Source organism: Lycorma delicatula, chromosome 4 (genome assembly GCF_047948215.1).
Source record: "Lycorma delicatula isolate Av1 chromosome 4, ASM4794821v1, whole genome shotgun sequence".
Classification (NCBI taxonomy): domain Eukaryota; kingdom Metazoa; phylum Arthropoda; class Insecta; order Hemiptera; family Fulgoridae; genus Lycorma; species Lycorma delicatula.
This window is the reverse complement of record NC_134458.1, coordinates 9,467,600-9,491,195: the sequence shown is the minus strand read 5'-3', so window position 1 is coordinate 9,491,195 and position 23,596 is coordinate 9,467,600. Positions and strand designations below refer to the sequence as shown.

At 31.0% G+C, this 23,596-nt stretch overlaps 1 protein-coding gene across 1 annotated transcript in view; it reads right to left on the bottom strand.

Annotated features, from left to right (window-relative positions):
* Rbp (RIMS binding protein) overlaps nucleotides 1-23,596 on the bottom strand; it is a 453,814-nt gene that overhangs the window by 224,728 nt on the left and 205,490 nt on the right. Inside the window, exons 10-14 of the mRNA XM_075364347.1 lie at nucleotides 19,412-19,593; nucleotides 9,486-9,657; nucleotides 7,569-7,707; nucleotides 5,676-5,778; nucleotides 802-991 (exon numbers count right to left, since the gene is read on the bottom strand). Coding sequence (XP_075220462.1) covers nucleotides 802-991; nucleotides 5,676-5,778; nucleotides 7,569-7,707; nucleotides 9,486-9,657; nucleotides 19,412-19,593 — 786 coding nt within the window. The remainder of the gene's footprint in view (nucleotides 1-801; nucleotides 992-5,675; nucleotides 5,779-7,568; nucleotides 7,708-9,485; nucleotides 9,658-19,411; nucleotides 19,594-23,596) is intronic.

Genomic DNA, 23,596 nt, shown 5'->3' with positions numbered 1-23,596 from the left:
ATTAGTGACACCTATTCCACCATTGTTAATAATACTATTAGCAGCGATGTTGCCAATAACTCCAGTGAAGGAAGTACTGATAATTAGCTTCGAAAGGCTCTATAAAAGAAAAATATTAAGCATTTCAAAAGTCAAATGTTTAGTTTATATTTAATAATTCTTAGATTTTAATGTCTAAACTTCAATAACCTGAGGTTGTTGATAGTATAGTTTTGTTTGTCAATCCCTTTAACTGTTCTGGATTAACTAAGTTCCTTGTGTCATGTAACTTACATGGAGCATGTCATACATCCTGACCCCCCATAGGGGGAAGACACCTACCTTGTGACAATCCCAGCTGCCACACCACCCCCTCAGTTCCTAGCCCTGATGGGTTTTACTGGAGGTCTTCTTTTAGATCCTCTAAACTTGATAACAACACAGTCATCAGTTTGGTCTCTGTCAGGATACCACCAATGCAAATGCCTTTGGAGACATTTCAATCAGTGTATTTACACTGATGGAAGTTCCTATTGCATCATACAGTAGGAATTAACTGTAAACATCTAGTAATGAATAATATATTAGTTCTAATCAGCCTATCATGAAAACAAGTGTCTGGGTGATGATAACACCAAAGCATTCTTCGCTCACAAAAAACTCCAAAAAAAAAATAAAATAAGAACAAGTAAACCTGCAAAAACTAGCAACATAAAAAATCTACATAGAAAGTTTTTGATTTATATACATTTAAAACTTTATCACAATTATGAAAAGTATGAAAGAGCATTATAAAGGATGTATAAGTATAAGCAAACTGACCAGTAGCATTAGCATGATGATAGTCAAGATCCTGAGGAATATTAGTGGAGGCACTGTCATCACAATCACGTAATCCTTGTACTACAGCCTGATGAAACTCTAATAAATCATCTCCAACTAGCTTCTGTATAAAGTTTGAAGGCACAAGACCACGACGTCCATCCAGAAGTTCACCATCATAAAATCCATCCTGAAAAAAACGGTATTGAGAAAATTAAAATATTAAACTACTCACTATTAATTAATGATACACATCAAAAATGTATAGAATTTCATTAAGTATATAAACTGTACTTTATGATATTAAGAATATCCTTTGCCACTCATGATTATCATATGACTGTTTACTTTGAGGCAGATTCCTAGCAAAATTTTTTCTCCAGTCTCCACTATTTCCTGTTAAAATGTTAAGTTCCTTGTATCTTTTTAGAACACCTATAATTTTTACTCTTTGCTGTCCTTTTTTCTTTGTACCTTCTACTGTTTTAATCAACCCTTTTCATTTTATGATATATCCCAGTCAGTTAGTTTTCCTATTCTGGATTGTTCTGATTAAGGTTTTTATTTTTACTCACTCCTCATTACTTCTTAATTTTTCAATCTGTCACTTAATTTTCTTCGTGCCATGCTTTAGATGCCTCTCGGCTTTTTTTTTCTTTTTTTCTTAGTATCAATGTTTCATAACCTTAAAAAAGTACACTCCAAACATAAGACTTCACAAGACACAGCCTTAGACTACATAACATTGTGTAGTCACAAGACTACATAATAATTATTTTCTTTTTGTAAATGCTTTCTTATCCATTGCTTTCTGGTTGTAATTTCATACTCATGAAATATAAAAAACTGGTTTAACTAAAATTATCAAGAAGTGCAAAAAAGAACCTGAAACAATCCCAACTTTATTGTAATATGTCCCTATTTCTGCATCAGGAACTTCATTTTATAAAAAGTTTCATATAATCAACTGTTTAAGAAAAGCTGTGAAAATTCTAATTATGAGATTATTCAAAATTGAAAAGTCTTAACTAAATAATGTAGAATACACAATATTTATTTTAATTCGATAAAATCACTGATTCTGAAATAATTGAGCTATGGATCCAACCAAGCTCTGTCACCTTTACTGTTGACTTCATGGTTTATTGGCAAAGGAATGTTTACATTTAGCATGTCAAAATCATATCAGCTTTTTGTTATGAACATCCTACGAAACTAAAATTTATTTCTATACATCCAACAAAACCCTTACTGAGTGACTAAAACTAGATTTTCTGATAATTAAACTGATCATAAACTTAAATAGGACTCAGATTTCTGAAGAATTCAAAAATTATGAAGCATATTTAAATTTCAAAAAACTTGAGAAATAATACAAAATATATACTAAATATCACTACTATAATTTATTTATTCTAAATAGGATACTTATCCAGCTATGTTTAAGTATTTACAACTTACAAATTTATTCATTTAAAAATTCTCAAAACAATTTTATCATAAATGTGAAAGTGTAATAATTATAAAACATGGAACCATGTTGAGTTCTTAATTAACCACCACGCAATTCAACAGTGTTTAAGCAGTCACCTTATTTAATGTCTAGGAAAGTATGGGAGAACCTTCCTCTTTCTTTTTTTTAAGGTTTTAAAAATAAAGTATGCTTAAAAATAAAATCAAGAAAGTCAATTATTCACAACAACATTAAGGAATGCATTAATAATGTACGTGTGAAATACTTAAAATGACCATGTTGTGAAATTCCTATGTTGATATGTAATTTTGTTTTTATTCACACTGGTTAATTTGTTTCCGTGTTTTAATTATTATATGTTGTTTCGTTTCAAGTTGATGTGTATCATCATTTTTTAAAGTAAATTTTGACAACATTCATCACATTCTATGTAAAAAAAAAAAATACAGAACAATTTTTAAATAGACTGCAGTAAACTTTTAGTGTACTGCAGTAATTCAGGTAATGCTTTAAACTGAAACTATAATACATTTTAAATCTACTATACACAGAATGTTGTATACTGCATTCTTTAAACCAGTGATTCTCAACCTTTTCAGCTCCACAACCCCCAAAAATTAAAACAATATATAATGAATATTTTGCAACACTCCCAACCCCAACACAATGAAACCTAGTTAAAACTATTTAGCTGCATTTATAGCAACGGATATGAACATGCTTGGATGAAATGTTCAAACATGAGCAATTTAGAGAGAGGTTCCAACCTGATGTGTACGTGCTCCTTGTAATTTGGTCAGCTTGCATAATATTTGCTGTGAGACATCTTGTTTGAACATTCATATGATATGTTTGAACACATCGTGGTCTCAGCAGTATAAAAGAGACATAAGGGATTGCCATATGTCAGTTTAGTTTTGAATGTGAAGCGTGTATCTGGTGCCTTTATTTATTTTTATAAAAGTGTAGTTTCATTGAAAATAATAATAATTGAAATAAAGGATTTTTAGTGTGCAGTCAAACAGTGAAACTGTTTTTTTTTTTTCAGTTAGATTCTTATGCAAAATGGATAAATTTGTGAAAAAACAAAGTGAACCATCTACATTCAGTGAATCGATTGGTAAAAAGACATGACTACACAATGAGAGCTATTTAAATTATAGTTTTACCTCATTGGATGGAAAGCCATTGTGTGTTGTTTGCTTTCAAGTCCTCTCCGATACAAGTATGAAGTCATCAAATTTAATTTGACACTTGAAAACTAAACATCCGGATCATAAAAGCAAACCCTTGGAATTTTTCAAAATAAAATTACATAATTTGGGAAATTAACAAGCTTCTATTTATAAATCAAGGCATAGTGATAAAATTACATTTGAAGCATTTTATCTTATGCCATTAAGAGTAGCTAAGTTGTTCAAACTCTATACAATTGCAGAAAACTTCATATTGCCTGCTGAAATTGATATGGTCAGTGTTTTTACAGATATGACAGAAGCAAAAAAATTCTGCTCTCTGACACAGTATCAAGGCAAATCGATGACATGGTTGCCAATGTACACAATCAGATAATTCAGCAATCCATTAAGAAGCCTGATATCTAGATTATTTGTCTTCAAAGCAAAAATTTAGATATGTTTCCATTCACTTCCGATTATACGGAGAAAAATTTGGATGAAGAAGAGACTATTATTCACCACAGTTTGATACCATGAAAATGCATTTGCATGAACTAAAAATTCAGTTGACAGAGTACTTCCCGGAAGATAAAAGTTATTTCTCAAAGAGATGGGAACTGAATCCATTTAGTGAAAATGTTGTTGCAGCTGCAAAGTTACCAGTTAAGATTCATGACCAGCTCATCGAAATGTCTGCCAAAAAACTGTTACAACTACAATTCACATCTGAAGATTTAGATACATTTTGGCTTGCTAGTCAATGTGAATATGGAAATTTAGTCACAGAAGCATTGAAAATATTAATTCCTTTCCCTATGTCCTACCTCTGTGAAAAGTATTTTTCATGTATGGTTGCACTAAATACTAAATGTAGGAATTGTCTTTTATCACTTGAAAACAATTTGCTTTTGTGTGTTTCTAACATACACCTATGTATGAAGAAACTTTTAAATGAAAAACAAACACAACCATCTCATTAATGTATTTTCTTTACATATGTACTTATAAAGTACACAAAAAATCCAACTTCTGGAAAATATAAGGGAGTAGGATCTTGGAATGGGCAAAGCTACATTCAGTAAATTAATTGCTGTAGAACATCAAAGTTAAGAACAATGAATGCAGTCACTGCATACTGTTGCAGTCGATGCCAAAAAAAGAGAAGAAAAAATGTATATTTATATATATTTTATATATGTATATATACATTATCTGTACCTCTCCTACCTATAAAGCAACTTTTTCTGACCAACTCATAAATGAACCAAAAACTAAATAAATACCAATTCATAAATGAACAGCAAAAACTACTGAAGATAAACTAATGAAAATTTGTATAAATGTTCTTCTTACGGTACAGTGTAAGTGGACACTAAGTAAGAATTTTTTGAAATTCCAAATTTAAAGGGTTAAACTGGAATAAGAATGAAATTTACTATTTTTTTTTAATTTCCCGCTAACAAATGAAGATATCAACTAGATTGTTGGTGTGTGTAATCTTCATGTGAATATCTAAAAAATAATTTTTAGATTTTTTGAAATTCCAAGTACAAAGGGTTAAAATTGATTTTTGAAGTAAAATGTTTATAATAAATGATCTTTTTCCTCATAAAACAATTTTATTATTGTTTACATGTAAAGTTGTAGACTGTTTTCACGATCTCCCTTTCATATCCCCATGACCCCCACAGGGGTTGCTACAAACAATCAGGTTGACAAACGATCCTTTAAACCTATATTATGAACAAGTTCCATACACCTAGAAGAAACATCATTATAGTTACAATTTCAAAAAAGGTCATAAAAATATTATTTACCACCAATTGAAATAAAAAAAGAAAACATAAACACTGGTTTTATTCAGTATAATAAATATGTTTGTTACTTATTATCATATTATATATTAGCATCTAAGAATATTAACAAATGAATCAGATCAGAATCCTCTACATCAAGCTGTACAAATTGCTTTGTTGTTATTTTAGTTTGACCAAATTAATTTTGAACCCACAAAGTTTTTTAATTAATTTTCTGCATAAAATGGAATGAAGACATCAAGACAGAAGTTTTATTACTAAAACAACTGATTAAGAAAATGTAAAACAGAAAAATATATACTATTACTATATGAGAATTCTAACAAACATAAGTTCATAAGACTATTAAAAATTGTAAACAATATTAAATTAATGCATTGATTAGAAAAAATTAAAAATGCATACCTCATCCATATTCCCCCAGACTAAAAGGTAATCTCCAGCATTGACAGCTAACTCAGCTTCAGGGCATTCATTCGGTGATTGTTGGTATGGATCATAGGAATACCTGTAAAATAAACCATTTTAATAAAAAAAATATATAAATGAATTGTTAATTTATATGTTTATATAAGAAAAAACTGGGATTGATGTGAAGACAAATTTTATATATTTAAAAAATATTCTGCTTAATTTTAATAATAGATATATCAATATATGGGGAGGGGACATTCAATAATTAAAGACAAATTGATGTATAAATGAAACAGTTTGTAGGAGGAGTTTTGTACTTTCATGACTTTAGATTGGCATCACTGGGATGAGCTGAGAAGAGCTGATGGATAAAAACTGTTTTGTTTATAACCTCAATATTGCATTTAACGATGGCGTGTCCGCTTGAAGTTTCCACATTAGTTGAACAACGTTCAGTGATCTGTTTTTTGCTTTCTGAAAGTGAAAAACTGGCTAAAATCTTTTCTCAAATGATTTTGCAGTATGGTGAAAGTTGTATGAACTGTGGAAATTTTATAAGTGGGTAGAACAGTTCAAAAACAGTCGAACCTCAGTGATTGACAAGCAACGTCCTGGTCGGCCAGTTGAAGTGTCAACTTCTTCACTTGAAACCCACATTGACAACATTATTTGTGAAGAATAACATATTACAGTTGAACATATAGCAAAAACAGTTGCAGTAAGTGTTGGCATAGTTCATAACGTTATCAGTAACAACTCAAGTACAGCAAAACAAGTTTAAGGTGGGTCCCGAAAGAGTTAAAGCAACGACACAAGGAAACAAGACTCAAAGTGTGTACAAACTTGAAAGAACGCTATGAAAGGGAAGGTGACCCTTTTTTTTATTCAGTCATACTGAGTGGCAGTATAAATTTAGTCATGATTACATCCTATCCATCAAAAAAAAAAAAAATCTATCAAAGAAAACTATCAAAATTTCTTTTGGTTAGGTCTTTGTGGGCATTTTCTTCTTCACTCTTGATAATGTGTGCATCTTCCTTTGCTTGGATGCTTCTTCGTTTTTGGTTTATACTGAAAACATTAAGCTACAAACATGTAATGACTTTATACAGCAAATGTGGTCAAGCAACCACAAAAAGCTTCAATAAGTATTCAAGCATTTCAGAATGTCAGAATAGTATTCTCTGGTGCTCTTTTTGCTCGAAATAGTAAGGCTTTATGGATGCTATTTCCTACGTAGTTGATCTCACAAAATGAACTTAGCAGTCTATTTGACAATATTATAAATGTATGTGTCATTTGAATATCAAAAATATCATTTTTTGAATAATTTGACTTTTTTTTTTTTTTAAATTTTTTTATACTCTTGACCTTAGTAAAGTTTTTGTACCACTCAAAACACTCATGTATATGAAATAGCATATCTACACACCTACATAAACAAGCCTCTATTTTGGTGACTTTTTACAGTTAAATAAAAAATTTCCAATTTTTTAAAAAACTGGAAAATTACTACTCAGTTTTTAAAATTAACATGATTCTGACATAATAATGTAGAGATGTCCATTTCAAACAATGTTTCAGTACAAACTAATTGACCAAGCTGGATAACCTACTCTAATTCAGAGCAAGAAGATTCAAACTCACAGGCTACCTTCACCTGCTCACACCACTATTACAGCAGGTTCACATTTTTAAATAACCACCTAATAGATAAACATTCAAAATTTTCTTTAATTTTTTTATAATTACTAAAAATTGTTATTTCCCTTTTTGCTATTCAAATAAGTTTTCCTGTTAATTCATTTTCCTATGTAAAATGATGCTTTGTGATTTTAATATCTCACTTTATAGTATTACATAAATAATAACAACCATACTAACCTAGCTATATAGACATAACATCGACCTTTCCCAGGAATATCAAGCATATCTACTTTGTCACTCCCTGCTGGTAGCTGTTGTTCTGGGAATGTGCTGTATATTCCTGTAGGAGGGTTTCCATTGAGGAAATTGTTTCTGTCTGAAATTAAATGAACAGAAAAATATTAACAATGAAAGTAAAAAAAGAAAGAAAAAACCATAACATTTTGGTAAACTCATAAAAATCTAAACTTTAAAATGAGAAAAGATTTTCAAAGATTTAGATTATATTAAGACTAAGTTTTTAAATGCATATTATGACAATTAAGACTGTCATCAATTTATAATCATTGAAGTTGATGTTAGTCTTTATATGACAAATTGGTAAAAGACATTCACTATCAAATTATTTTGAAAACCATTTCAAAATTTTCATATCTTACTAAAATTGAAAGCAATTAAGATATAACCAATTTTGCAATATAATTAGCAGTTTAATAATTGAAGCTTCTAAAATTGGTTACAAGATAATTCATATCAAAACAATTCTCTAGTGAACAGTGAAAATATGATTTATCAAAATTTATCTACTCTCCACAACAAAAAAGTTATTAAATATCACATTGCAACAGAAGCAACAAACATTTTAGAATTAGGTAAATGCAGCCATGTTGAAGAAGTGAGTTTTCCCTTTGACAAAAACACTGATAAAGAGAGACAGAATAACTAATAAAATTAATAGATTGACCGACCAGAAACAATAATGGAGCTGTTTAAGATGACAGTACTGATAAACAAATTGCAAAAACAAATATTTGTTTTTAGTGATTTTCACAAACAAAATATTTTACTGAATAGTTCGTGCAGCAGTAAAAAAATGATGGGGGTCAGTAAATGAAAATAGGATTTCTCTTTAACTTGAATCAAAGTTTTTCAGTTAAAAAAATGTTTATCTCCAATCTACATTAATTATATGAAGCTATTAATATTATTAATCCCCCTCCCATTAACAACTTGCATTAAAAGTTATAATTTTTTGTAACCTTCTGGATCACAGAAACACTTTCTGAAATAGATAATAGAAATAAACATGTGCCTCTGGTCTTCACAAGAAGATAGGAAGCTTTATGTCTGACTCCTCTGAAATTTTTTGACCAAATAATAAAAATTAATCAGAGAAAACACTGTTACACTGTACAATATGAATCAATAATTGTAATATGACACGAGTCAATAAACAAGTCAGTAATTTGAATTTCCTCTTTCTGAAACTAGGAAGTACTTTAGAAAATAACCAGTTATTGGAGTCTGTGGTAATATAGAACATGTAAGAGATCCAGGAGTTTATTTATCACTAGCTTATATACTAAGTCAGTATGATGTCCATAATTGGTATGCCATCCACAAGTCTCATACTATATTTTTTTTTAGGATAGGACCTTAACAGTATCTTATCAAACCGTTTGGTGCTGAATTCCATGTCATTTAACATGATTCTAAGACAACCTAGTTGCTTGGGAACGTACAACTCTGTACATTACCAGCAACTCGACATAAATGTTTAAATTGTTTTGTAGTTTTTATTGTTATTATATTGTGAACAAAATTTTAACAAACATTATTAAATAGAGTAAAAAATAAAACTAAGTGAAATGGATGTTTCATATGAAACAATTTCATTGAGAAAGCAGAACATGATACAGAATACAACCGTCATCTAGATATATAGAAAACATGATATCAAAGAGTTCCAGCTTAATGCAGAATATGTTATTATACAGTGATAATATTACTACGTGCTAATTAATAATATTATGATGCTTTATAAGTGGCAAAAAAATTATTAGTGTAGACAATTGTATCCATAAAGTAAAACATTTTTGAGTGCTTGTATACAGAATATTTTTAAAGCCTTATATCAAAGCATTTTATACTTACTATCTAATTCAAACTGTGATGTAACTATTGTTGGTATTTGAGGCATTAAGCGACCATGATGCTGGGGTACAACCATAGATTGGTTTATGGAAGGCAGAATCGGCTGTGTTGCAGCTCCACCACTATTTATGACAAACTGGTACTGGCCCGTTAATGGATTTATTACTTGTGGCTAAGATAACCAACACAGAAATAAAAAATTAAAATAAATTCTGTTATCAGTATATAAAAAATAAGATGTTTCTACGTTAATATTTACAAAAAGAAATTAAAATACTGCTGGACAAAGTTCCAAAAATATGTACTTGGATTTTTATTCAAATATTTTAAATTTGAATCAATTCCCAAGCATGAGCTTTATTAATAAATTTATGTAAAATAATGTACTATATGGTTCATAATTTCATAGTACAATACAGCAGACTCATTAGTCTTCCAAAACGTCTTCTTGCAGGCATTTTAGTGAAGAGACAAGATTAGTAAAAGCGGCCTTAACACATTAAATTTGACAAAAACAACAAATTAGATTAGCAAATACAAATTAACATAAAATAAATTAATTGATATATTATTCAATTAATACAATTTCTAATCTTTTTAAGATGGGTGTTATTTTCAACGGTGCTAATGGATATTTCAATGAAGAAGTACTGATGCTAATTAACTCCAAAAAGCCTTTGAAAGAGCAAATTGCAATAATTTTGAAGCGAGTCAGTTATAATTTTTAATTATTTTAAATCTTATCCTGCTGTTCAATGAATATTATAGTTTGTTAACTAAACCTTGAAATATCCTAGCTTGATAGATTTATTTGAACTGGTTATAAACTCCCTTTTTATTTCCCTACTTCTTCAAAATATTCATTTATTGAATAAAATGCATGATCAATTGTCATGTTCTTATATTCTACTTCATAATAAAATAAAGAAAAAATCTTATATTTTGGACAACACAAGATAACTTCTGTCTGGCAATATCTTCTACCTTAAAGAGTCATATTGAAAGTTTGTTTTATTAATTATATGTTAAAAAGTCATTACTTATTAATTATTTTAATACTTTCTGCCTTTCCAGTCTCCAGTCCTTCAAACAGCTGGAGGATAATTTGAAACCCAACATACTCCCCGCATGTTGATCTTTGATCAATATTAATTACATTGTCTCAGTTTATTGGCAATGGCACAAGTTTAATGATAGGTCTTTAGAAAATTGTGTTGCCAATCCTTAATTGCACTACACACACTAAACTGTCTTTACCCGGGAAGACACTGTGTACAACAGCCATTTTCCACTACTAAGGTGGTAAATTGTCTTCTTTCACTAGCACTACCAAACCTGGATGAAGATTTTCAGCTGTTGAATTCCACTTGCTGCGTTGTTGCAAACCATGAAGGTAGTCATGTGACCATCAAGACCAAAGATTTTGACGCATCTTCTGTACTTGCTGCCATCTGGAAAGCCTGTTACAATTTACCTCTGACAAATTGAGTTCAGGCAAGGTTATAATAGGATTACCAATTAGAAAATGCCCAGGTGACAAATAAGATGGATTGCTAGGGTCATTGGATAAAGAGGAAATAGGTCTCGAATTTAGGATAGCTTCTACATCAGATAAAAGAGTGGAAAAATCTTCGAATGTCAGATAAATTTTACCCATTACTCTTTTCAAATGATGTTTCATAGACCTTACAGCGCCTCCCATAACCCACCAAAGTGAGACGAATTAGGTGGTATGAAATGCCATTTGAGATGTGACTTGGTGGTGTAATTTTGAATATCTGCATTGATTTCTTAATTTAGAAAAAGTTTCCTCAATGAAATTAACTCACTGTTGGCTCCAACAAAATTTGTGCCGTTATCACTATACAAATTGGCAATGTGGCCTCTACTTGTAGTGAAATGTCTTAAAGCTGCAAGGAAGGCTTATAACGTAAAATCACTGACTAACTCATTATGAATTGCATGAGTTAACAGACATACAAAGATTGCAATATAGCATAAAATTTATGTTTGTCCCATTTCATCTTCTGGCTAATTGTAGCAAAATGTATACTGACAAATTATTATATACTGGAATACGTTCCTAAGAAAACATTAATTTGATGTTTTCAGCATACTAGTTTATTGGTAGGGGATACAGAAATTTATGATTTGTATAGTGGAGGTGAAAGGCAGAAAGTATTAAAATAATTAATAAGTAATGACTTTTTAACATATAATTAATAAAACAAACCTTCAATATTACTCTTTAAGGTAGAAGATATTGCCAGACAGAAGTTATCTTGTGTTGTCCAAAATATAAGATTTTTTCTTTATTTTATTATGAAGTAGAATATAAGAACACGATAATTGATCATGCATTTTATTCAATAAATGAAAATTTTATTTCTCGGACTACCATAATTCATTTGAAATGGTCCTGCATAGTCCACTCCTGAGTTGAGAAAGGGACGACTAATTTCTACTCTTTGTTTGGGCAGCTGACCCATTAATTGTTTAGCTGTAGCTGCCTTAAATTGAAAGCATGTCGCACAGTTATGAATGACACTCCTGATTACCCTTTGTGCTCTTGGAATCCAGTATTTGAGTCTTGTTAGCGTGATGCTAACTATGACTGAGAAGTGGCGTGCAGTAATCTTATATGTTCAGCTCTGATAATTAGCAACGTAAGATGGTGTTTTGGCGGAAAATAATCTGATGTTTGATGTCGTAATCAATATCAACATTATCTAATCCTCCCACTCGTATCATGCCACAAGCATCAAGAAAAGGATGAAGGAGAAGTTCACTTTTCTTAGAAATGCCAGAATTTGACTGAAGATCTTTAATTTCTTTACAATATATCTCTTGTGCTAACCAGATACATGTTAGTAGTGAATCTTGAATATCTACAGTATTAAGATATCCGGTTTTTCTTTTCTTATTACGACAATTATAAATAAATCTCTTGTATAAGGCAACTACTTGTGTCAATTTACACATACTTGAAAACTTACTGACTAAATCGTCATTCATAGGAGAAACAAAAGCTAAACTGGATACAACTTGTTGTGCTTCTGAAATATCTTGAACATCATCACCGTCTGAACTAGAGGATAAGGATAACCAAGTGGGTCTACCCCACCAGATGCCTTTATGTAAACTGTATGGCTCAGTACCCCTGGAAATGAGATCTGCAGGATTATCTGAAGAAGCAACATATTTCCAGCCAGTGATGTTTGTGAGATCTTGAATCTGTGAAACTCGATTTGCCACAACTGTCTTCCACTTCAAAGCAGGCACAGACATCCATGCCAAACAAATTTTGGAGTCCGTCCAAAGATGAATCCTTTCGGTTACCAAATTCAAGATTGATAAGGTCTTGCATAAAAGTTTTGACAACAGTAAAGCACCACACAGTTCTAAACACGGTATGCTAACAGTTTTGACTGGTGCCACACGAGATTTCGAGCAAAGAAGTTGAACTGAAACCCTTGTGATAGTGTTGATGGAAGCAGGTATAAGCAAGCACCATAAGCTTGTTGTGAGGCATTGCAGAAACTGTATTTCAGTATTTATAGGATTATCAATTAGAACCTTTCTCTTTATTTTAATATCATCAATTAAAGGAAGTTGTGACATTAAAATATGTCACTTCTGCAATGATGATGGTAAATTATCATCCCAACCAATACCACTAAGCCACAATTGCTGCAAAAATATTTTTTAACAGATTACAAGAAGGCTGATTAAATCAATCAGATCATAAATAGAAGCTACTGTTGACGCTACTGATCTTTTTGTTATTACCTCCTTAAATGATTAAAATTTGATAGAAACAGAAAACATATCTGTTTCAGAAAACCACTGAAAGCCTAAATTTTGAATGCTATCTTTCTTCTCAATTTGAGTTGATGAGATTATCATTAAAGGTTCTTGAGATAATGAATTTAAAAAAGATTTATGATTAGAACTCCATTTTCTCAGTTGAAATCCACCAGAACTTAACAAGTCTATTAATTCTGATTGGATTGTTAAGACTGTATTAATACCATTAGCTCCTGAAACCAAGTCATCAACATAAAAATCACGACATAAAATTTTGGATGCAGTTGGATATTTGTCCTTTTCTTCTTCTGCTAATTGTTCTAAAGACCTTGTAGCCAAGAATGGAGCTGAAGCAGTGCCGTAAGTTACTGTTTGAAGTTCGTAACACTGAATTTGATTAGATGGCGATGTCCGCCAAAGAATGCATAGAAGGCTGTGATCTTCAGGATGAATTTTAATTTGGCGGTACATTTTCTCAATGTCTGCTGTAAACGCAATGGCATGGGTTCTGAATCTTATAATAATCGACCACAAATCTTGTTCCACCGTAGGACCAATCATTAAGCTGTCATTAAGGGAGGTTCCAGTTGATGTTCGTGCTAAACCATCAAAAACTACTCAAAGTTTGGCTGTAGTACTATTCTGTTTAAATACAGCATGATGGGGAAGGTAATAAGTTTGTTTACAACCATTATTTTGAAGTGAGACTGGTTTCATATGACAGAGTTTTTCATTTTCTTGAAGAAATTTGGAATATTCTAGACGAAGTGTTGAATTTCTCTGAAGCCTTTTCTCTAAGTTTTGAAATCTCAAACTTGCTTGCTCGAAAGAGTCTCCCAAAGGCAGATGATCTGATTTTAGAGGAAGTCTCATGATAAAGCGACCTGAAGTATTCTTGGTTGTCGTGTTTCGATAGTACTGTTCACACTCATCTTGTTCCTTGGACTTGGGTGGAAACACCAAATTCTCTAATTCCCAAAACTGTTTGAGCTGATGTTGAAGTTGATCATTGTTTCAAATGGAGAGGAATACCTCTCCAGGTCTTCAAACCACATGTTTAACATTAATATGTGGTTTGAAGACCTAGAGAGGTATTTTCTGACTGAAATTTTCCTTATAATATCCATCCTAATTCAGTTTCAAAAAGAATTGGATAAGTATCTGGTCTTACTCTTTATTGCATTTCAAAATCTCAAAATATAACTCAGTGCCTATTAACATGTCAATATTTGCTAGTTTATAAAATTGTGGATCAGATAACTTCAAATTTGGAGGCAAATTTCGTAGTTAATAATCTTGCATGGCATATTGTTAGTTATTTGTGGTAATATTAAACAAGAAATATTTACATTAAAGACGTTGTACATGGAAAACAGTTCTACATCCACACTATATTTTGTATTAGTGGGGAAATTTTTTATACCCATTTTTGGTACTGACTTGAATTTTTCTTAACCCTTATCTTTTAACACAATTTTCAGTAATAAAATTCGACTGACTAGCTGAATCTAATAATAATCTACATGTTTGTAATCTTCCTTGAGTATCCTTGACCTTAACTACAATTGTAGAGAGTAAAATATCCGATTGTACTCTTGATTTAAGTGAACAATACATGTTGGAAGAGCTACGAGGAGGATTAGGACTGTCTTGCGAACAACTAGGAGATTTATGATTTGAGTCTGAATCATAATCGTTCTTGGATTTAAACGAATTATTTTCTGAACTTACGTGTTATGATGTTTGATATTTGCCCTTGCAAATTTGACAGCCTCTTGACGAAGAATACTTAACTAAATGACCTAATCTAAGACAATTGTAGTATAACTGTTTAGTCTTAATGAAATTAGTTTTATCAGAAACACTTAAATTATTAAAGTTTGGACATTTCTATGAAGTGTGAGGTTGGTTGCAACATTCACATATTTTGGAATCAGTAGCAATATATGCGTTAGAATGTGGAAAAGTCTTATATTTGTGCCATTCATATACTACCCTTTGTTTAATATTGCCTGAAGAAGCTAAAACCTCCAAGGCTTGACATTTATTTTCCAAAAATTCAAAGAGATCTTTGAGTAATGGAAAATCTTGTGTAGAATTTTTTAATTCCCATTCACGATTAGTTTTTGCATCTTATCTATCTACATACAGTTGACTCGAGATTATTTCATGAATTGGTGTTTGAATATTTAAAACATTGAAAGCATTAAAATTGCTAATCATCATATTGATAAACTGACGTAATTCACTGGCTTCTTCCTTACTAACTGCCTTAATGTTTATCTCTCCAACATGCGCCGAAGCAATCAATCTTTTATTTTCATAACAGTCTTGTAATAATTTCCAAGCAATAGGGTAATTAGCATCAGTAATAGCTAAGTTTTTTATTAACTGAGCTGCTTCATGGGTTAATGTGGAACTCAAATAATAGAATTTTTGAATCGGACTAATATTCTTGTTGCCATGTACTAATGCCTTGAATGCATCTGCATAAGGCATCCAATTTTCGTATGTGCCATTAAAACGAGGTAAATTTATCCTTGGTAGATTTACTGATGGTTTATTTTCAAAAATGGAAGAGTGATGTGCATTTAAATTTTGGGTTTCTGAAACTGATGTTTCCTTTAAATATTCTTCCAATTGAGCCCTAATTTCATAATAATACTCTTCAAAATTTAACGTATCTTCTAAATGCGTATCAAAATTTTCCTCATCCTGTGCTTCTAGCACACTTTGTCTTTTGTTGAATTTATCTAAAATATTTGGCACTGCATCATATCTAACCTTAATGGTACTTTTTTGGACGTCCTTATTACATTTATTGAGATATGTTTTTATGCGTATTAATTGAGCCTTGCAAATTCTTCGCTGTTTTATTAAAGTTTTAATTTCTACTTTATGAGACATAGTGAAATTAAAAAAAAAATGCAATAATAATAAATGGACGTGACCCAATTTGTCATACCTTATCAGCAGCAACAGGCTATGCCATTGGCAGCAGCTGAATCGTTTGAATGTCAAGGCAAACAGCTGAAACGTTGTTATGTCTACATATCAAGGCCTGAAGAGAAATGACGCCGTGGAAATACAACTATATATTTCAACGTACATTTTTTTTTTTTTTTTTTTGTCTTCAGTCATTTGACTGGTTTGATGCAGCTCTCCAAGATTCCCTATCTAGTGCTAGTCGTTTCATTTCAGTATACCCTCTACATCCTACATCCCTAACAATTTGTTTTACATATTCCAAACGTGGCCTACCTACACAATTTTTCCCTTCTACCTGTCCTTCCAATATTAAAGCGACTATTCCAGGATGCCTTAGTATGTGGCCTATAAGTCTGTCTCTTCTTTTAACTGTATTTTTCCAAATGCTTCTTTCTTCATCTATTTGCCGCAATACCTCTTCATTTGTCGTTCATAAAGATTAAAAAGTAACGGAGATAGGGAACAACCTTGTCGGACTCCCTTTCTTATTACGGCTTCTTTCTTATGTTCTTCAGTTATTACTGTTGCTGTTTGGTTCCTGTACATGTTAGCAATTGTTCTTCTATCTCTTATTTGAACCCTAATTTTTTAAAATGCTGAACATTTTATTCCAGTCTACGTTATCGAATGCCTTTTCTAGGTCTATAAACGCCAAGTATGTTGGTTTGTTTTTCTTTAATCTTCCGTCTACTATTAATCTGAAGCCTAAAATTGCTTCCCTTGTCCCTATACTTTTTCTGAAACCAAATTGGTCTTCTTCTAACACTTCCTCCACTCTCCTCTCAATTCTTCTGTATAGAATTCTAGTTAAGATTTTTGATGCATGACTAGTTAAACTAATTGTTCTGTATTCTTCACATTTATCTGCCCCTGCTTTCTTTGGTATCATTACTATAACACTTTTTTTGAAGTCTGATGGAAATTCCCCTTTTTCATAAATATTACACACCAGTTTGTATAATCTATCAATCGCTTCCTCACCTGCACTGTGCAGTAATTCTACTGGTATTCCGTCTATTCCAGGAGCCTTTCTGCCATTTAAATCTTTTAATGCTCTCTTAAATTCAGATCTCAGTATTGTTTCTCCCATTTCATCCTCCTCAACTTCCTCTTCTTCCTCTATAACACCATTTTCTAATTCATTTCCTCCGTACAACTCTTCAATATATTCCACCCATCTATCGACTTTACCTTTTGTATTATATATTGGTGTACCATCTTTGTTACACTAATAACACATTATTAGATTTTAATTTATGTACCCCAAAATATTCCTTAACTTTCCTGTATGCTCCATCTATTTTACCAATGTTCATTTCTCTTTCCACTTCTGAACACTTTTCTTTAATCCACTCTTCTTTCGCCAGTTTGCACTTCCTGTTTATACCATTTTAATTGCCGATAGTTCCTTTTACTTTCATCATCACTAGCATTCTTATATTTTCTACGTTCATCCATCAGCTGCAATATATTGTTTGAAACCCAAGGTTTTCTACCAGTTCTCTTTATTCCGCCTAAGTTTGCTTCTGCTGATTTAAGAATTTCCTTTTTAACATTCTCCCATTCTTCTTCTACATTTTCTACCTTATCTTTTTTACTCAGACCTCTTGTGATGTCCTCCTCAAAAATCTTCTTTACCTCCTCTTCCTCAAGCTTCTCTAAATTCCACCGATTCATCTGACACCTTTTCTTCAGGTTTTTAAACCCCAATCTACATTTCATTATCACCAAATTATGGTCGCTATCAATGTCTGCTCCCGGGTAAGTTTTGCAGTCAACGAGTTGATTTCTAAATCTTTGCTTAACCATGATATAATCTATCTGATACCTTGCAGTATCGCCTGGCTTTTTCCAAGTGTATATTCTTCTATTATGATTTTTAAATTGGGTGTTGGCAATTACTAAATTACACTTCGTGCAAAACTCTATAAGTCGGTCCCCTCTTTCATTCCTTTTGCCCAGCCTGTATTCACCCACTATATTTCCTTCCTTGCCTTCTCCAATGATTGCATTCCAATCTCCAACTATTATTAAATTTTCATCTCCTTTTACGTGTTTAATTGCTTCATCAATCTCTTCGTATACACATTCTACCTCATCATCATACATGTAAATTTTAATCTTAATTTTACCGCCATTCCCAATAACTAGTTAAATACATTTACTGCAATCCCGATCGAACAGTTGAGATAGTTCACAACACAACAATAAAAAAAGAAGAAAATGGCACGAACAACAAAGTGAGCACTAAACAAGATCCGACAACAAAAAACAAAAACAATATGAAACTACATTTCTATGATGCAGAGGCCGAACTAGCGTGCATAGAACGCCGACGTTCTATGCACTGAGAAGAAGCCCGACGATACACGTCAGGCTTCTTCTCAGCTGACTTGTCTGTACACTGAAACTGCAAACAAAAAACAAAAAAAAACTAATACTAAGATTGTACTCCAGTCCTCCAGACAGCGCTCTCAGCTGGAGGGTAATTTGAAACCCAACATGCATTTTAATAAACATCTTAACCACTTTAAATTGTAAATGTTATGACAGTATTAAAGAAAAATTTCAAGAGACTTGTTAATAATTGTTTATATCCACCACAGTTTTTTTTAACATCAGTAAGGCATCTAATACTCAAACATTATGAGTTTCTTCATTGAATCTATGGTATATTTAACAAGTCACAGAGCGTTGTTGAGGTGTTTTGTGATTTATCATAACCATTTTAACTGTGTCAAACAAATAATTCTTAACACATAGTCTATATGGATATTAAATAATGTGTTAAGTTGAATCTAATCATACCTTAGTTGTAGGAAACAAAAAAATATAATAAATAAAGCTGATCACGGCTAGTAAGACAATATAATAAAGTTTAGTACAGATACACTAAACTTATCTATATCTTTCTTAAACTCTATAATTTCTTATTTATATTAATGATTTGCCAGCTAATTCTTTATACCCTAAGTTAACAGAAAGAAGCAGCTAATGAATCAAAGCTACAGTAGCATATGTCATGAATATTTCTACATAACCAGATTTAACAATAACATTTTTTTTTTTATAAAATGATTCAGTTCATTAAGAAAACTGTATTAAATTAAAACTTATAATTCATTTATAACCTGCAAATCTTTTGATGTCAACTGATAAGTTGGTAAAGATGCCGGAGGGCCAACCTGAGGAATAAGAGGCATTTGTCTTGCCTGTAATGTAGGAATCATAGGTAAACCAACAGCAGGAGCCGCAGAAACCATGTAACTTGAGGTAGGGGCATCTGTTAGTCTTGCTGCCAATCCACCACCTGCTGCAAATCACAGATTAAATATTCTAACGTGTCAAATAGGCACAAATACAAAAGATGATAAAAATTTTAATATATAATAAAAACAAACACTTTTTTTAATTTCCTCCCCCCCCATAACAAAATTACAAAGAAAGGTTAATTATTATTCTTAACATGAAATATAAATGATGTATTGGAATTCTATATTAACTGAATACAGTCGATAGAGCTTTAAATATTCAGTAAAAAAATACCATTAACCTCTTAACTAATTGTTAGTAAATTTTAATTCAGAAGTCTTTCCAAATAATATACCTTGAAGTCTTAATACTATTATCTGTACTGTTTATCTTGTTTGCATTATTGATTTGATTTACACACCTAATAAAATATTTTTACACAGAGAAATGACCTCATTACACCCTTCTGTTGCAAATTAAATATTTATTCACCTTTTTCTGGATATTTGATTTTAAAATACAATTTATTCATTGTATCTTTATAATATTAACATTGAACTTCATGAAATTCAGCTTTCCTGTGATTAAATCATAAAATTTATAATGATTCTTCTGGCTTATTATTGTACACTTCTAATGTAATTACACTCAATAACTGCATTCTCATTGAACTTTGTACACTCTTCTTAATCTAAATTTTACTATTATTACTTTAATACATCACACCACCAGCACCAGAAGAAAAGGATGACCTGTGTGTCAGGCTTCACTTCTCCAACAATCATTTCACCAATCTTTTCTTATTTTTATTTTTTATTAATTCCTTTCACAAGCTCAAAGCTCATACTTGGAAATATGGTGTAGAAATATTCTAGCCTGACCAGTAATCAAACTCATTTCTTTCAGGTGAAAGGCTGGGATACTACCCCTCTGTTATGGAGATCAACTGTGGAAAATTTAACAAATATTTTCCATATATTTAATTGTAAAAAAAGGAAATATAAAGGGAAATAAATGGAACCAAACACGATACATCTTTTGTTATAACTAATATTAAGTAACAATTAATAATAAATATAAATAAAAATTATAGGTGTGACATCATGCAGGTATGAAAATTGATCAGACAAAATTCAACTAATTTTTTTATAAATAATTTCAGTAATTTAGCAGTTTCTTTGTCTTACTACCCAATTTTACGCATTATACATTTTTTTTTTAAATTTTTCATGCTTTATTTTCTCTTACACATAAATTGCTTTAAGAAAAAACCTATTAATAAAATTATCTTAGAATCACCTCAGAAACATTACTGATATGCAGTTAACATCTTTAAAAAAATACAAAATGTAGAATTCTGTTCTAAAAGAGTTCAGATTTTACAATATATATGTAAAAAAACATTGAATAATTGTATAAAAAAAATAAGTATTTTGCTTGAAGATCAACAATAAATAAAAATGCAAGTTGTTAAAGGTACATAGGTGAAACTTTTTCAAATATAAAACAGTTATTTCTGATAGTTGATATTGTTTTAAAGGGGAATTTCAAATGCGGATCAATAAAAGTAACAGATTAATTATGCATGCAGTGAACTTATGATAGTTTAAGGTATATTAAAACTGCTCATAATAATAAAAGAAAAAAAATCATAAGAAAAGAATAAATGACAAAGATTTAGCAGGCTGGATAGTAGTGCAGACATGTGACTTGTTTATAAAAAAATCCTGAATGCCAAATAATAAAGATCATCATGGTTGACTCATAATGTTTGAAGTAATCTGAATACTAGCTTCAAACATCATTATTTCTCCTCTATTGATGCATTTATGCTAATACTTATGTATTTACACTCATCACTGTTCATTTACTACAAGTTTACTACTTAACTCACATTAGTTGCTTTCTTATATACAATACTATTGTATATTATTATTGGACTAAGTAATATTTTCTCTGAATGATTTTACAAAATTATTATCACAACTAAACAACATTTTTGAAATTCAAAAAAGGCATATACAAAATGATGGTTAAATTTAAACTGGTCTATCTGCCCTTAAATTTATGAGAGGACTCAAAAAAAAGCCAAGATCACACTACAAAGAGTATGTATCAATTCAGTTCTATAGCAGGTTAAATATTTTAAAGGAGTGAAGAATAAAAAATTAACAAATAAGTCATGACAAAATGCATTGTGCTATTTTTGTTAAGATATCATTGTGGAAAATAATTAATTTTCTTTCATATCCTTTGTTACGTTCACGTCGAGCCGTCCGGTGCTGCGATCTAGTGGGTGCTAGCGCTCACCGGAAAGTTCCGCTCGTACTGCAATCGGCGCTTGAATCTGATTCAAGGCGGTCACGTCATATTCTTAGTCCGGATGGACTCCATTCTTTGTTCAGATGAACGTTAGCTTTAATGTTTTATTTAATTTTTTTTTTTTTTTAATTATTTATATGTCAAGTTATATGTCTTTTTATATGTCAAGTTATACGTTATGTTACAATTCATTTCATTAACTGCCAAGATGACAATTCATTAAACTATTATTCAACAAGCAACAAGGCGTTGTCTTTATTCATCACTTATGAACGTACAGTCCAACCTTGCTCTAAAATCTACAATCTCTTCGTGGTCCTCCGCCAGATAAATCAAGCGGATAGTTAAGTCGACGGATCTACCACATCTCTTTATGGTCATTAATCTTCACATTCAAAAACCAGATGGTCAAGTCACCGTACCTACCGGATCGACTACAGCATCTTTAAACCAACATTTCATCGTCAAGTCGCTGTATTAACGACACGGACTTAGCCGCTCTACAACATTCATCCATGGGTTTCGATAAGGTTAAACCAAGTCAACAACACGGTATTTATCATTTATTTATAAAAACAAAGGATCAAAAAATTAAGGTGTATGTTAAAAGTGCAATTAAAAATAAACATTAGTAAAATATTCAAGTTCGTGAATATTTCAGTCTTATAATACAGTCAAAATTGTATCTATGAAGGGTATAAGATCCAACCCGCGATTCCAGTTTGGACAAGTTTCCCTTTATCGCTCTGTACAAAACACGCGCGCACACATCTCAGGCAATCTTTCTATTGTTCGCTGACCTGCAAACAGCAGATGTTAGCAATATCGTATCATATTTACAACCAATCCAGTTCATTCAACTTTATGCATAAGTTATACTTTAACAATATTATTGTGTGTGACATTTATCTTTTAACCTTATTTTATAATAACTTTGTTTCTTCAAATTTAATATTATTTTGTGTATGATTCCAATAAAAATGGAATTCAAGGGTTTAATTAAAAAACGAAGCATTATGAAGAACAGTATAGCCAAATTAAAAACATTCATTGAAAACTTTGATCTTAATTCATACGATTACGATCTATTTACCATTAAGTTTGATAAACTGTTAGAATACGAAAAACTACTTTTCGATGTTCGACCTGAAATCGAATTGCACCAAGATGCGACTGATAAGGACCTTGAAGTCAGAGGCACGTATTCACCTTTTTGATAAACTTAAGTTAAAACATAAAAAATTAGAAAATCGTTTCACAATTTCAGAAGTAACTGATGCAACTAAAGTGATTAACAAACCTAATCCAATTTCTTTAAAAACCTATACAAATTGAGCCCTTTCACGGTGACGTGAAAGCTTGGCATAAACTCTTTGATCTTTTTAATAGTTTAGTTCATAACAGAGATGAATTTTCTAATTTTGAAAAATTTTATTACCTTACAAATTTCTTAAGAGGCAATGCTCTTGATGTAATAAAAAATTTATCAGTAACTTCTAAAAATTATGAAACTGCAATAGAATTACTTAAAGCTCGTTATGGCAACAAAAGGCTAATAGCAGCTAAACATGCTTTAGAAATTATTAATTTAAAACCATTAAAAAAGGAAAATTCTGAATATTTATCTAAGTTCATTGACCAAGCTAATTCAAATATTGAGCATTGAAGAATCTAAATATTGACTATTTAGAATTTATTATAATACAGTTAATTATTAAATACTTAAATTTAAATAATTTAAG